This window comes from Neoarius graeffei, chromosome 26, assembly GCF_027579695.1.
Source record: "Neoarius graeffei isolate fNeoGra1 chromosome 26, fNeoGra1.pri, whole genome shotgun sequence".
NCBI classification, from domain to species: domain Eukaryota; kingdom Metazoa; phylum Chordata; class Actinopteri; order Siluriformes; family Ariidae; genus Neoarius; species Neoarius graeffei.
Window position 1 is genome coordinate 44,700,539 of NC_083594.1, and position 14,571 is coordinate 44,715,109.

At 46.3% G+C, this 14,571-nt stretch overlaps 1 protein-coding gene across 2 annotated transcripts in view; it reads left to right on the plus strand.

Moving 5' to 3' along the window:
* The window catches only part of phtf1 (putative homeodomain transcription factor 1), a 36,740-nt gene that overhangs the window by 8,037 nt on the left and 14,132 nt on the right, over positions 1–14,571 (plus strand). The window contains exons 2-14 of one of the 2 annotated variants that reach the window (XM_060910896.1): positions 3,670–3,778; positions 3,848–3,904; positions 4,006–4,075; positions 4,284–4,442; positions 7,097–7,301; positions 7,431–7,545; positions 7,663–7,836; positions 7,932–8,162; positions 8,270–8,398; positions 13,035–13,304; positions 13,853–13,984; positions 14,100–14,186; positions 14,277–14,432. In XM_060910896.1, the coding sequence (XP_060766879.1) occupies positions 3,749–3,778; positions 3,848–3,904; positions 4,006–4,075; positions 4,284–4,442; positions 7,097–7,301; positions 7,431–7,545; positions 7,663–7,836; positions 7,932–8,162; positions 8,270–8,398; positions 13,035–13,304; positions 13,853–13,984; positions 14,100–14,186; positions 14,277–14,432 (1,815 nt within the window). In that variant the 5' untranslated portion in view covers positions 3,670–3,748. Of the gene's footprint in view, positions 1–3,669; positions 3,779–3,847; positions 3,905–4,005; positions 4,076–4,283; positions 4,443–7,096; positions 7,302–7,430; positions 7,546–7,662; positions 7,837–7,928; positions 8,163–8,269; positions 8,399–13,034; positions 13,305–13,852; positions 13,985–14,099; positions 14,187–14,276; positions 14,433–14,571 lie in introns of both variants that reach the window. The other variant, XM_060910895.1, reaches the window with a different exon arrangement.

Sequence of the window (14,571 nt, forward strand, 5' to 3'; positions counted from 1 at the left end):
CCATCCACCCTTCCATCCTTCCGTCTATACTTCCTTCCTTCCTTCCTTCCTTCCTTCCTTCCTTCCTTCCTTCCTTCCGTCCATCCTTCCTTCCTTCCGTCCATCCTTCCTTCCATCCGCCCATACTTCCTTCCGTCCATCTGCCCACGCTTCCTTCCTTCTGCCCATCCGCCCATGCTTCCTTCTGCCCATCCGCCCATGCTTCCTTCCATCCACCCATGCTTCCTTCCTTCCTTCCTTCCTTCCTTCTGTCCGCCCGTGCTTCTTTCCTTCCTCCCGCCCGCCCGTGCTTCCTTCCTCCCGTCCGCCCGCCCGTCCGTCCATCCGTGCTTCCTTCCTTCCTTCCGTCCATCCGCCCATGCTTCCGTCCGCCCGCGCTTCCTTCCTTCCGTCCGCCCGCGCTTCCTTCCTTCCGTCCGTCCGCCCGCCCTTCCGTCCGTCCATCCGTGCTTCCTTCCTTCCTTCCTTCCTTCCTTCCGTCCATCCGCCCATGCTTCCGTCCGCCCTTGCTTCCTTCCTTCCGCCCGCCTGCCCGTCCGTCCGTCCGCCCGCCCTTCCTTCCGTCCGTGCTTCCTTCCTTCTGTCCGTCCATCCGCCCATGCTTCCGTCCGCCCGCGCTTCCTTCCTTCCGCCCGCGCTTCCTTCCGTCCATCCGCCCATGCTTCCGTCCACCCGCGCTTCCTTCCTTCCTTCCGTCCGCCCGCGCTTCCTTCCGTCCGCCCGCGCTTCCTTTCTTCCGTCCATCCATCCTTCCTTCCTTCCGTCCGTCCGCGCTTCCTTCCTTCCGTCCGTCCATCCTTCCTTCCTTCCTTCCGTCCGCCCGCCCGTGCTTCCTTCCTTCCTTTCTTCCTTCCGTCCGCCCGCGCTTCCTTCCTTCCTTCCTTCCATCCGCCCATGCTTCCTTCCATTCGCCCATCCTTCCTTCCTTCCTTCCTTCCTTCCTTCCTTCCACCCATACTTCCTTCCTTCCATCCGCCCATGCTTCCTTCCGTCCACCCATACTTCCTTACTTCCTTCCATCCGCCCATACTTCCTTCCATCCGTCCATCCTTCCTTCCTTCCGTCCATCCGTCCATCCTTCCTTCCATCCGCCCACGCTTCCTTCCTTCTATTTGCCCACGCTTCCTTCCTTCCTTCCTTCCATCCGCCCATGCTTCCTTCCATCCGCCCATGCTTCCTTCCATCCGCCCATCCTTCCTTCCGTCCACCCATACTTCCTTCCTTCCTTCCACCCATACTTCCTTCCTTCCTTCCATCCGCCCATACTTCCTTACTTCTTTCCGTCCGCCCATGCTTCCTTCCGTCCGCCCATGCTTCCTTCTGTCCGCCCGCCCGCCCGTGCTTCCTTCCGTCCGTCCGCCCGTGCTTCCTTCCGTCCGTCCGCCCACCCTTCCTTCCGTCCGTCCGCCCGCCCGCGCTTCCTTCCTTCCATCCGTCCGCCCGCGCTACCTTCCTTCCTTCCTTCCTTCCTTCCATCCATCCTCCCACGCATACTTCCTGCCCTCCGCCCATGCTTCCTTCCTTCCGCCCATGCTTCCTTCCTTCTGCCCATGCATCCTTCTGCCCATCCGCTCATGTTTCCTTCCTTCCTTCCTTCCTTCCTTCCTTCTGTCCATCCGTGCTTCCTTCCTTTCGTCCATCTGCCCATGCTTCCATCCGCCCACGCTTCCTTCCTTCCTTCCATCCATTCATCCATCCACCCACACTTACTTCCTTCTTTCTGTCCATGCTTCCTTCCTTCCGCCCATGCTTCCTTCCGCCCATGCTTCTTTCCTTCCGCTCATCCGCCCATGCTTCCTTCCGCCCATGCGTCCTTCCTTCTGCCCATCTGCCCATGCGTCCTTCTGCCCATCCGCCCATGCTTCCTTCCTTCCGCCCATGCTTCCTTCCTTCCACCCATGCTTCCTTCCTTCCTTCCAGCCACCCACCCTTCGATCCGTCCGCCTGCCCGCCGTTCCTTCTGTCCACCCGCGCTTCCTTCCTTTCTTCCTTCCTTCCATCCGTCCGCCCGCTTTTCCTTCCTTCCTTCCCTCCCTCCCTCCGTCCGCCCGCGCTTCCTTCCTTCCGTCCTTCTCTCTGTCTGCCCGCGCTTCCTTCCTTCCGTCCTTCCCTCCATCTGCGCTTCCTTTCTTCCTTTCCTCCCTCCGTCCGCGCTTCCTTCCTTCCTTCCCTCCCTCGGTCCACACTTCCTTCCTTCCTTCCTTCCTTCCCTCCCTCCGTCCGCACTTCCTTCCTTCCTTCCTTCCCTCCCTCCGTCCGCACTTCCTTCCTTCCCTCCCTCCCTCCCTCCGTCCGCACTTCCTTCCTTCCTTCCCTCCCTCCCTCTCTCCATCCTTCTGCCCATGCTACCTTCCTTCTGCCCATCCGCCCATGCTTCCATCCGCCCACGCTTCCTTCCTTCCGTCCATCCACCCATGCTTCCTTCCGTCCATCCGTCTGCCCTTCCTTCCTTCCGTCCACCCTTCCTTCTTTCCTTCCTTCCCTCCCTACATCCGCGCTTCCTTCCTTCCCTCCCTCCGTCCGCGCTTCCTTCCTTACTTCCCTCCCTCCGTCCGCGCTTCCTTCCTTCTGTCCTTTCCTCCGTCCGTGCTTCCTTCCTTCCCTCCCTCCCTCCGCCCATGCTTCCTTCCTTCTGCCCACCCGCCCATGCTTCCATCCGCCCACACTTCCTTCCTTCCTTCCGTCCATCCACCCACGCTTCCTTTCTTCCGTCCATCCACCCACGCTTCCTTCATTCTGTCCATCCACCCACGCTTCCATGCTTCCTTCCTTCCCTCCATCCATGCTTCCTTCCTTCTGCTCATCTGCCCATCCACCCATGCTTCCTTCTGCCCATGCTTCCTTCCTTCTGCCCATCCGCCCATGCGTCCTTCTGCCCATCCGCCCATGCTTCCTTTCTTCCACACATCCTTCCATGCTTCCCCCATGCTTCCTTCCACCTATGCTTCCTTCCTTGCTTCCACGCTTTCATCATGGCTGAGGTGGTCTGTAGTTATACCCCATCTGCTTCAAGGTTTGACATGTTGGGATGCTCACCATGGCTGTAAAGAGTGGTTATTTGTGTTCCCAAAACCTTCCTGTCAACTCAACCCAGTCTCTCCATTGTCCTGTGTCCTCTCTTGTCAACAAGGTGTTTTGGCCTGAAGACTCTTTGCTTGCAGGATGTTTTTGTTTTTTTGTACCATCCAACCATTATCAGTACCGCTTATTCTACTGAGGGTCATGGGGGAAGCTGGAGCCAATCCCAGCTGAGTTCGGGCGAGAGGCGAGGTACAGCCTGGTCAGGTCGCCAGACTAGCAAAGGGGTTACACAGGGACGAACAACCATTCACACTCACATTTGCACCTATTGACAATTTAGAATAGCTAGTTGACCTAATCCGCATGTCTTTGGACAGTGGGAGGAAACCCACACAGGCACGGGTGGAAAATGCAAACTCCACACAGAAAAGCCTCAGTTGGCCATAAGGTTTGAAATAAGAACCTTCTTGCTGTGAGGTGACAGTGCTAACCGTTGCACCCTCTCACTGAATAGACATCTATATTTAGATTTGTGGGAAAGGCTTCGTCATCATCCTCATCATTTTCCAGCTATCACTCCCAGAAAACATTTCTTTGTTTTCATCATAAACATCCAAATTGTTCTTTTCCTCCCTGTCCTTTGTTTAGGGAGTGGGCTGTGACTACTGTAAGTTACTGCATGAGATGAGTCAGATGACCTTCCTGGAAGTCCCTTCATATTTCAACAATGTCAAGAATAGCATGGTATCAAGAAAAGGTGAGCAGACTTGGTTCTTGGGTTGACTGTGAACCCTGGCCTCATACTCACTCATGTTCTGTGTCGTAGATTGGCGCTTACGACCAGCAGGTATGGGAGAAATCTCTGGGACAGGCTGAACTGAAGGTAAATTTACAGTTCACATAAGTTCATTGGACTGGAAAACATGGATAATGTTTTCTGAAAAGAAATAAATATGTTGTTGTTAAACTGATGGCTTTGTACAGGGCATTAGAAATAAGCCGAAGAAAACCGGCCACATCAAGCGTGACCTCATAGATGTCGACCTGGTGAGGGGTGAGTGTCTTTTTCACAATGTCTGTACGTGTGCATTTCCTCTCCTGCCAATCTAACCAGTTTTATTCTTCACAGAATTGTTAACAATTGCCCTATTGTTCATTGATTTAGAATGAATGGGAACTTGCTTTTAATGAAACTGCTGCGGACTTTCTTTGATGACTTGGTATTTGTATGTAAGCACTACTCATAATTCTCTTATTTCCAGGCTCCACGTTTAGCAAGGCCAAGCCGGACAGCCCATGGACAGCTCTGACCCGTAAAGGCATGGTCAGGGTTCTTTTCTACCCATTCTTCTTCAAGTGGTGGATCCAGGTCACGTCCAGATGCATCGCCACCTTGATTCTGGTGCTGTACTTCTTGCAAGGTAAATACTTTTCTTAGATTTGCTATCAGACAAAGCACAAATCACATAAACCTATACAGTCTACGGAAGTCTCCTTGCCTTGGGGTGTTAAAAAAAAACCTAACATTATTGGTGCTAGACAGGCTTGTAGTACTCGAGTCCGACTCGTGACGACTTGGATTTGAGCACTGATGACTCGGACTCGTGCATTAACTGTATTCGGACTCGTAAATTGGAGACGAGGACTCGGATTTTTTCTTTATTTTTTGTAACATGCCATAATAATTTCATTCTCATTATCTCTAGCCGCTTTATCCTTCTACAGGGTTGCAGGCAAGCTGGAGCCTATCCCAGCTGACTACGGGCGAAAGGCGGGGTACACCCTGGACAAGTCGCCAGGTCATCACAGGGCTGACACATAGACACAGACAACCATTCACACTCACATTCACACCTACGGTCAATTTAGAGTCACCAGTTAACCTAACCTGCATGTCTTTGGACTGTGGGGGAAACCGGAGCACCCGGAGGAAACCCACGCGGACACGGGGAGAACATGCAAACTCCACACAGAGAGGCCCTCGCCGGACCCGGGGTTCGAACCCAGGACCTTCTTGCTGTGAGGCGACAGCGCTAACCACTACACCACCGTGCCGCCCGCCATAATAATTTGTCATAAGATATTTATATCTACCCTGTGATGACCTGGCGACTTGTCCAGGGTGTACCCCGCCTTTCGCCCGTAGTCAGCTGGGATAGGCTCCAGCTTGCCTGCGACCCTGTAGAAGGATAAAGCGGCTAGAGATAATGAGATGAGATGAGATATTTATATCTACATTAATTTTTGTACTAATTCTGTGCAAGAGTATCACACCTGCGTGCCTTGGCGCGTGCATCAGATAGACTCTCGGGCGCGCTCCGGACAGCACGCATGCCAAGCGGACTCTCGCGCCATAAATGACTCGCACCTGCACAGGATTAAGGCGCAATCAGCGCGCCGATATAAAAACTGTGAAAACACACTTTGCGAAGTATTGAGTTGTGTTGCTGACACATTACCGAGCCTTATTTCCTTGTTTGGTTTCCTGATTTCCTGTTTCTCATCTTTGATTCTCCCGAGTCTACGATGGCCTGTGTGTGCCTCACTCGACCTATCGCCCATTTTACGATTTTGCCTGCCGTTCTGGATTGTTTACCTATCTTCACTTGCATTAATAAACACACCTTCTGCACTTACATCCGTCTCCCAACCATCTCTGACAGAATACTTCACACTCCCTGACAAAGAGAAGCACATTCACTTGTTCATACGTCATGTTCAGGAACAAACTAATGTTAATGGCGCTAAAACAGCCACCGTCAAATGAAGTCTTGTTCTCGAAATTGACTCAATTTTTTTTAATGACTCGGACTTGAACACCGGAGACTCGAGACGGGACTCGTACTCGGGGTTTAGTGACTCGACTACAACACTGTTGCTAGACAAGTTGATGTTAAAGATGAGATGTTAGCCAATTAAACAGCAAAGTTGTCAATTTTATTTTTCTATTGGTAGTAAAATATCACTTTAATAAGTTTATTTATTTAAAAGGAGCAACAAAATGTAAGGTCAGAGTGCAGAAAACACAGAAATTGTGGCCCAAACAGTAACCAGCTCACGTGGGGTTCAATTAAATTTTTCCACCAACTTGAGAAACAGGCTGGAATGGTCACAGTGATAAGATTAAAAGCTACATCATCATTCTAACATACAACAATCAATACCTTTGTAAAGTTCAAAACAGAAAAAAAGGATTGAAATTGAATTGCATCTTTGTCTGGTTGGCCATTTGGTTAAGCAGCTTGTACAATGAAATGGCTCTTTAAATAAATGTAAATGCTTTTTTGATTAAAAAAAAAGAAGACGAAACAAAAACAGTATTGGAGTGATGTTATTATGAGCATTTTTTTATGAACCTAAAGTCATCCAAATAATGAAAATATTTCTGGTTGTTGCTGTTTTGTTTGTGCTCTAAAAATCATTGTGTTTTGTTTTGTTTTTTAAATTGAGTTTCATTTTCTGGTAAAAATATGCTGCCAAGAATTTTTTGGGCTATATGTGGTGTTGCTGTATGTATTACGTAACCACATTATGGTTCTAGGTCCATTTCCATGTGTCATTATTTCTTGTTGGTGGGCAGCACGGTGGTGAATGGGTTCGCACTGTTGCCTCACAGCAAGAAGGTTCTGGATTCGAGTCCAGTGGCCAGCTGGAGTTTGCATGTTCTTCCCATGTTTGCATGGGTTTCCACCATGGTCCAAAGACTTTAGGTTAACTGGCCACTCTAAATTGTCCATAGGTGTGAATGGTTGCTTCCCAAGCCTGGAAATGGGAGGGTTGCGGCAGGAAGGGCATCTGGCGTAAAACTATGCTCTAGTTAACATGACGTGGCTCAATAGAGTCTACATGGATGGACCCTTACTTGGCAACAGCTGGACAAGGGAGAAGATGCTGATGATGCTGATGCTGATTATTTCTTATTGGTACTACGTACACTTGAGCAGGTCCTTAAAAAAACAAAACAAAACATAAAACTTAAACGTTTTGTATGGGACCAGCCAGTGGAAAAGGCCCACAGAGGTCCCTCTCTACTTACTACCTTCAAATGTGTAACTAGTGACTATCTCCTTAACAGTGGCAGCTGCTGTGCTGTTTACCGAAGTGCCTGCAGCCTCAGCCAGTGAGGTGCTGGGTCCGATGTGCCTGATGATGTTATTAGGAACAGTGCACTGCCAAATAGTGTCCACTGAGTCGTCTCGGACCTCTGAAAGCAGCCTAGTGTCCAGCCTGGCCACGATTCACACTACCATCCAGAAAACAAGTTCTTCTCGAAAGAAAAGGTTAGTTGGTTATGGTGTTGCTCACAGTATACATGGATGACTAAATATTAGAAAACATGGTTAATTTCTTCTCCAAAACCACATCAGTTTGACGCCGATTCTAATGTTTAATTAATTGCGTTTCTGTAGACAGAGGAAGTTTAAAAAGGCGAAGAGAGCAGATCAGGCAGATAAAGGAGCAGGACCGCTCAAGCCATGGCATGGCAAGGAGAGCAAGCACTTCTACAGATCGCAGAAGGACCGGGTAATAAATCTCCTCTTGTCATCTGTGAGGAATTAGGATTGATCTGGTCAGGAATGGCAGGAACAAGAAATTGTGATGATAAATTGATCATGTTGACTGTTGATCATCTTGGTGCAGAATTCTCTGAGGAAGAGCGTGAACGGGCTCTCTGAAGAACTTTCCAGCGAAGAAGAGGAAGTCGAGGTAACAGCACAACCGAGAGACAGACTCCTCCCAAATCAGCAGACCAAACCTGCTCCTGGACTCAGGAAGAGACTTCAGAATGCCACAGAGACCGCAGCCACTACAAAGGTCAGAAGGAGAGATTTTTCTTGAGTGGAGATGACCGTATGTGTGCTGGAGGTAGGCGGGTTATTGTTTGGAGTTCTCTGTTTGGTCCACAGCAGGAACATCATGATGGTGCAACAACACCTCCAGAAATGAATCCGACGCAACCCTCTGAGGACTCTCGGCCTGCCTCTGACTCGGACGACATGCTGTGGGAAGAGTTTCTACAGGGTTCTGACTCCGCCTCCTCAGCAAGTAGTGAGAGTGGGGATGAGGGGCTTCACAGTCATAACCACACCCTGCCTCCACCCACTGTTGTCAGCAGTGATGAGAACAAGGATTTCTCGCAGGTCAGAGGTTTTATTAGTATGCAGTATGTATGATACACATTTTGTATAGTCTGAAGGATTTAATCCAAGAGCTGAACAGCTTAAGAGCGTTGATTGTTGTTTTTCAGCACCAGTTTTCATGGCTTCAGGCCTGCCACCCTTCTAAAGACCGTGTCAGTGCTATTATCTGGGAGCAGGGGGAGTGCAAGAAGGCTGATATGTCTGTCCTGGAGATCAGCAGCATAATCCTTACGCAGGTGAGTCCCTCCTTACATGTCTTTCTCGGTCATTTTCCCTGTTTAAGGAGTTGCATTGTGAGGGGAAAGTATTGTAAATCTTTCCAAAGGTATAATAATTAAAGCTAGACGGCCTTTCGATTCCATAAAATCGGTGAAACTTGGTTCTCTCTGAAATTTGGTCATTGTGAAGTTATTTAATTTGAGGGGATTCCCTAGCAAGTAACGTGCATGAAATCGCTCTCTTCGCTCAGACAGAGGAAGTCCAGTGTGCGCAGGTTTACCTTTGTCGTCTTCTTTTCCTTCTTCTTTTGGGTTTTACGGCAGCTGGCATCCAGTGTTGCATTACTGCCATCTACAGGTTTACCTTTAACCGTGCACTGACAGTTACATCATTCTGTCGCTAAACGAACAGCTGATCACACCGAGGTGCTTGCTGACCGCCGATATTTATCAGTTTGGTCCTGCATTTCCTTTCCTTCGTATATAACGTATCTTTTCTTCTCGCTTTCTATTACTGTAGTCGGTCTTTCACGTTTCATTCGCGTCCTCCATTGTTCTCTCCTGTTTCAAATTTGTATTGTGCGAACGGGGAAAGCCCACTACGTCGTGCATGACATAGTATCTTGTATTGGGTCATGGTGAAGCAGGAAATAATAGCGGAGAATTTAGGGCCATGTGGCCCTAAGTTCATTAAGTGTTCTGTTTAAAAAAACTAATAAAATTGGAAGTCTGTGATTTGAATTCGGTAGCGTTCAGTCCACTAAGCAAAAATAATTAGATGTCAGGGAAAAATCTTTTTATGACCTACGTTTGAAAAATCTGAACGGCAGTCTAGCTTTAAAGCGAGCCGTAAGCAAACAAACCACCCTTTATCAGTTTGGCCCTACGTTTCCTTTCCTTCGCTACATAAGGTCTTTTCTTCTCACTTTCCATTACGGTCTTTCGTGTTTCATTTGCACACTCACGTCCGCCATTTGCCTCTCTTGTTTCAAATTTGCATCCCACAATGGCTTGCACGAACAGGGAACGCCCACCACATGATGCATGACACAGTATCTTGAATTGGGTCATGCTGAAGCAGGAAAAAATAGAGAATTTATGGCCACGTGGTACTAAATTCATTAATTGTTCTATTAAAAGAATAATAAAATCAGAAGCCTGTGGTTTGAATTCAGTAGCTTTCGATCCACTAAACGAAGATAATTGGGTGTCTGGGGAGGAGAGAATCTTTTTATGATCTACACTTGAAAAATCTGAAAGGCAGTCTAGCTTTAACAGTTCTTCCACAAAATCGAGTCGTACATGAGCTGATGAGGCCCGTAGCGCCGAGTTGGCTATAATCCATGTACGACGAGATTGAGTGGAATCGCTGTTTCATTCTATCCACATTCACTGGATTTTGAGAAACGGAGCATTTTTATTTATATATTTTTTTTTTGCAAATTCGATAAATAAAAACGTCTGACAAAATAATTTTCCACTTAGAATGTAAACAAACCGGCGAAATGGCAGTAGTAATTTGTGAAAAATGCGATAATAATAATTCTTGAAAAATAAAAAAAAGGTATGCTCTTACCATCTAATACTTTTGTTGTTGTTGGTTTTTTTTTGGGGGGGGGGGTTGTTTTCGAGTAGTTTTTATTTCGTCCTCGGTTGGTTCAGCAACATGCGCCGCCATTTTGTTTTTCCTCTACTCACGGTATATGAGCTGATAACCTAGTAGTACAGTAGCCAATCAGAGCACGTGATTGATCATATCCAGTGAATGTGGATAGAATAATATCTTATACCAGGGGTTTTCAAAGTGTGGGAGAGTCAGCCCCCCCTCAGAGAGCAAATAAACAACAGCGCCCCCCCCCTTTACAATTTTTATTGTTGCTATACTTAATGTTCCATTTGTATTTTAAAAAATGGTTGTTGTACACATTTTTATTTTTTTCTTTTACACATTTTAAACATATGAGCTTTTTTAAAACCTCTTTTTGACACATTTTAAACATCTGTGCTTTTTAAAACCTCTTTTTTTTTTACACATTTTAAACATCTGTGCTTTTTAAAAACATCTTTTTTACACATTTTTAAACATCTGTGCTTTTTTTAAAACATCATCTCATCTCATTATCTCTAGCCGCTTTATCCTGTTCTACAGGGTCGCAGGCAAGCTGGAGCCTATCCCAGCTGACTACGGGCGAAAGGCGGGGTACACCCTGGACAAGTCGCCAGGTCATCACAGGGCTGACACATAGACAACCATTCACACTCTCATTCACACCTACGGTCAATTTAGAGTCACCAGTTAACCTAACCTGCATGTCTTTGGACTGTGGGGGAAACCGGAGCACTCGGAGGAAACCCACGCTGACACGGGGAGAACATGCAAACTCCACACAGAAAGGCCCTCGCCAGCCACGGGGCTCGAACCCGGACCTTCTTGCTGTGAGGCGACAGCGTTAACCACTACACCACCATGCCGCCCCTTAAAACATCTTGTTTTACACATTTTAAACATCTGTGCTTTTTAAAAACATCTTTTTTACACATTTTAAACATCTCATAGCATCGTTAGCTAGCACCTCTTGGCAGACAACACACTGTGGCAGTGGAGCATCTTCAGATCCAGTCCATGAAAATCCAAACTTTAAATAATTGTGATCATACTTCCTTCTTTTTTCAGTCCCCCCAGGATTCCGCGGGCCTTTTTTGTGATTGTTGCGGGCTAAAATGTCTGATGTTGCGGGGGTTTCCAAAAAATTGCGATGAAAGTTGCGGTGTTTTTTAGGTTTTTGTTGCGATTACATTGCGGTAGGAAGTGAAAGATGCGAGAAATTGTTGCGATTTTCTCTTTTTGTGATTAAAATTGAGTGATATGTTAAATATTAAGTTATTACCGAAAAACTATTGATTAAAAAAACAAAGACACTGAGAAATGGTCCTATAAACAACTTTACTAGGACTACAAAAATGCAGAACAATAGGCTTTACTTATCCAAATGCACCTGTTGGTTCAAAAGTTAAAGTGCAGAGAACCTCACAGCACAACATGAAGTTACCTTAAAATATAATATAAATGCCTCAGCTTTCATGTAAGAAAAAAACACTATTAATACTAGTACTGTGTGCAGGCAGTCTCTCCTGAAGACTAAATTAAACAATAATTATAAACTAATAAAATAAATGGCTCAGGCTTCATAGAAGAAAAAAACAACAATTTGAACAGAATCTCACAGTATGATGCTGAAGCTGCCTAAACAATGGAAAATAAAATACCATTTTTGGCAAAAATGTTGGCATCCATTAATTTCTTGTATTAAGTAAAAAAAATAATGTAAAGTGCACACAATGCTTCACTGTAAACATAACACACTTTCAGTAACAGAATTTAAGCCTACATAAACATTGTCTCGCACATGCAGTGTTGCCAGATACTGCTGACGTTTTCCAGTCCAAAATGCACTTAAAACCGCCCAATCTGGCAACACTGCGCGCATGCTGCTTCTCTTGAATGTATACACGGAAGTAAGGTGGAAGGTAGTTTGTCGACGTCACCTCAAGACGACGCCAACGATTGGTCAAATTTGCGGGAAGGTTGCGGTGATTGGATATAATTGCAACACCGCACTGAATTCGTGGGGATTGGTTGAATTTGCAAATCGCAACATCGCGAAATCCTGGAGGGTCTGGTTTTTTGCTTGGCCCAGACTCTGTCTCCTCACTCACTGTAGCTTTAGGTACTAAAAATCGATCCATTTTGTCTCTGGCAAAGGCTAGCTGAAGTTCACTAAATGTCCGCAATAGTAACTTATTCTGGTTTATGTTTCCTCACGTTGCGCCCCCCCGAAGAACTCTGGCGCCCCCCAGGGGAGGCGTGCCCCACACTTTGAAAAGCCCTGTCTTATACCACACTGATGTGGAATTATTGTTTCAGTAACATGACGACAAGCTGCATTTTTTACTTATTATTTTCGAGAGAGAGAGAGAGAGGCTGGTGAGGGAATGACTGTTTATAGCTGCTATAATGTCAGTGATAACCGGAACTAACTGGTCTTGTGGATGTTCGACAGTATTAACTCTTTACCCCTTAATGACGACATATGACGACCCCGTGTATATCCCTTAATGACAACATATGACGACCCCGTGTATATCCCATAATGACGACATATGACACCTTGTCCAAAACCTTGTCTTTAGACTTTTTTTCTTGTAAATATGTTCTAAGGGTGAACAGTATATACATATACAAGGGTGGCTGTAGCAACTGCTTTAAGGGGTAAAGAGCTAAATAAAACTATAATTGTTTAAGAAGCATGACGTCTTTCGTTAATACATTGAAAAGTGTAATTGTTGGCAAATTGCTGGAGTCTGAAAGGAATATAACACTTCAGAATGTGCTGTTATTGGAAAATCGTTAACTTTTTAGGTGATTAATTCTTGACTGCATCACTACGCTGTTGATTATTTTGCTGCAACAGCACACCTGGTCACGTTTTATCCCTGACAATGAAAAACACCACCGTGATGGACTGGCATCTCATCCAAGGTGTTTTCCAGTGTTCCCGGGATAGGCTCTGGATCCACCATGTCCCTGATGAAAAGACTGATGTCTTTGATATGTCCTTTATTATTAGTGTGTCCTTCCATCTTTTCTGTGCAGGTAAAGTTGGTGGAACAGGGAATGGGTTACCTGGTCTTCGGAGGGCTGATTACGGCCACTTTGGCCCTGCTCCCTTTCTGTTTCCGATTGGCTCAGGAGCTTGACATGACCCGTCTGAACTCCATCACCCTCAGCGAACTGGCCGTCATGGCTGCCGGGAAGCCGAGTGCCTACTCCCTCGCGTTCTTCCTTATCACCACTGCGGAGAGAGTCTTCCTCGCTGGGCTCTTCTTTTTCATGATGTGTGTTGCTGAAAGAACCTACAAACAGGTACAGGGTTCTGCTTTTCTCTTCAAGCAAACAGGTGTGAAAATGATGACTTTTTATCTTATTAAAAAATATGCACATGAAATGAATGTCTTGAGAAACAAATGAGTCAAGGATCTTTCAGAACATCTGCATGTGTTGTCTGTAAATAGGAAAATAATCAATGCTGGGCTGGTGTGATGCAGCGTGACCCAAATTTGATTTTCTTTTCACAGTACATCCCAAAGTGTGCTATTCTTCTTATACCGCAGTATCTTTCAACAGTTAGTATTTTATTTATTCAAGGAAGTCATACTTTTTGACCAACTTCTGACGAACCAGACTCATGAATTCAATGGTACTTTTGTATAAAATAAAACCAAACCACACCACACAGTAGCGTTCTTCAATTCCCAATATAAAAGGTCCAGTCAAGGAATTTTTCCCAATCATTCAGCTACTAATTGAATGAAATAGCACCCTGGACAAATTTTGTACGAAGTTTGGTTTCATGGAATCCTATTCTCTTTCTGCGTCCTGCGTTTTAAACGAGCGTGTCGTGTAATTCACAGCGGCTGCTCTTCGCCAAACTCTTCAGTCACATCACGTCAGCACGCAAAGCCAAAAAATCTGCAATCCCTCACTTTAGACTGAAGAAGGTGCAGAACATCAAGATGTGGCTTTCGCTTCGATCTTTCCTCAAGGTCTGTTTCTATAGCTGTTTTTGTTTTCAATAAAATATAATTCATAATCGTGTAAACTTTTTTTTGTGTGCGCGTTGTGCAAATGGAAATTCTTGAAATGCGTTTGGTTTTCCAGAGGCGGGGGCCTCAGCGCTCGGTGGATGTCATCGTTTCTTCCATCTTCCTCCTGGCTCTGTCTATTGCATTCACCATCTGCGCTCAGGTCAGGCAACGTTTCATAGGATATTATTCACCATTGATTGATTGGTTTCTAAACACCGGTTCATATGCATCATGTGTTTTGTGGTTGTAGGTGCTGAACAACCACCACACATTCTTGGAATGTGAGAGTAACTGGGAGCTGATGGTGTGGGGCGCCGCTCTCTTCATCTTCCTGCTGCGGCTGGCCACACTCGGGACTGAGACTAACCACAAGTACAGCAATGCATCTGTGCTACTCACCGAGCAGGTATACACACACCACAGGAGTGTTGTATCTGTGCGAGTTACTGAGTGTGTAACAAAACAGCGTCATGGTGTCAAGACGAACCACAAGTGTAGCAATCTATATTTCTCACCAATCCCACATCAGGTTTTAGATTTGATTT